Consider the following 1324-nt stretch of genomic DNA (forward strand, 5'->3'; position numbering starts at 1 on the left):
CACCCTCCCACATGCCCTTCCAGGGGTGGGCAAACTTTTTGACTCGAGGGCCACAATGGCTTCTTAAACTGGACCGGAGGGCCGGAACAAAAGCATGGATGGAGTGTTTGTGTGAACTAATAAAAATTCAAAGTAGTAAACATTACATAAAAGGGTACGGTCTTTTTTTTCAATAGTTTTATTCATTTCAAACGGGCCGGATCTGGCCCGCGGGCCGTAGTTTGCCCACGGCTGCTCTGAACTGAACATATCATAGCTCACCCTTCTGTTCTGAAGTCGCTTGTCATCTTGTGATTTTCAGAAGACTTGCATCGTTGGTTTAACAGGAAGAAAACCTCTTTCAAAGAGGCATGTGGCGTGCCCGAGGGCAGCTCGGAGGAAGGCGTGCCTCTGAACCAGTTCACCACCGTGGACCGCGAGGCCATCTGGGCCGAGGTGGAGAAGGAGCCAGAGAAGTGCTCCCCCGGAAGCCAGCTGAGTGAGGAAGACCTTCCCTACTACACGGACCTTCTGGACAGAACGGCCCGAGATGCTCCCGACAGCAGCGAGCACACTGAGTCCGCCGACACGAGCTCCGCCCACACGGACAGCGAGAACACGTCCTCCTGGTCCTCCCCCTCCCACGACCCGCAGGAGCTGAGCAATGAAGAGGGCTGCTGTGCGCCCATCCCCACGGGTGGCAGGGCGTACGCCCGGCCCTCAGCCTTCCTGGCAGAGAGTTTCAAGTCCAGCGCCAGGTTAAGCTTGGCGCGTGTGGACTCGGACAGGACCCAGGCCTCTGAGTCCTTCTCCAGTGACGAGGAGGCCGACGCGGAGCTCCAGGCCCTCACCGCGTCCCGGCTGCTGAAGCAGCAGCGGGAGCGGCAGGAGATGATCGAGGCCTTGTTCAAGCACATCCTGCTCTACCTGCAGCCCTATGACTCCCGGCGCGTCCTCTACGCCTTCTCCGTGTTGGAGGCTGTGCTCAAAACCAACCCCAAGGAGTTCATCGAGGCCGTGTCCAGGACCAGCATGGACACCAGCTCCACCGCGCACCTCAACCTCATCTCCAACCTCCTGGCACGCCACCAGGAGGCCCTCGTGGGCCAAAGCTTCTATGGCAAACTCCAGACCCAGTCCCCCAACGTGTGCCCCAACTCCCTGCTGATCGAGCTCCTCACCTACCTGTGCCTGAGTTTCCTGCGCAGCTACTACCCTTGTTACCTAAAGATCTCCCACCGAGACCTGCTTGGCAACCGGGACGTCCAGGTCAAAAGTGTGGAGGTTTTGATTAGGATCATGACACAGCTGGTCGCTGTGGCCAAGTGCACGGATGGGAAGAGCG

At 58.3% G+C, this 1324-nt stretch overlaps 1 protein-coding gene across 1 annotated transcript in view; it reads left to right on the forward strand.

The window, feature by feature from the left end:
* DOPEY2 (dopey family member 2) overlaps window positions 1-1324 on the forward strand; it is a 60419-nt gene that overhangs the window by 35055 nt on the left and 24040 nt on the right. The window contains 1 exon segment of the mRNA XM_015570709.1: window positions 302-1323. Within this exon segment, the coding sequence (XP_015426195.1) occupies window positions 302-1323 (1022 nt within the window).

Source organism: Myotis davidii, unplaced genomic scaffold, assembly GCF_000327345.1.
Source record: "Myotis davidii unplaced genomic scaffold, ASM32734v1 scaffold227, whole genome shotgun sequence".
Lineage (NCBI taxonomy): Eukaryota > Metazoa > Chordata > Mammalia > Chiroptera > Vespertilionidae > Myotis > Myotis davidii.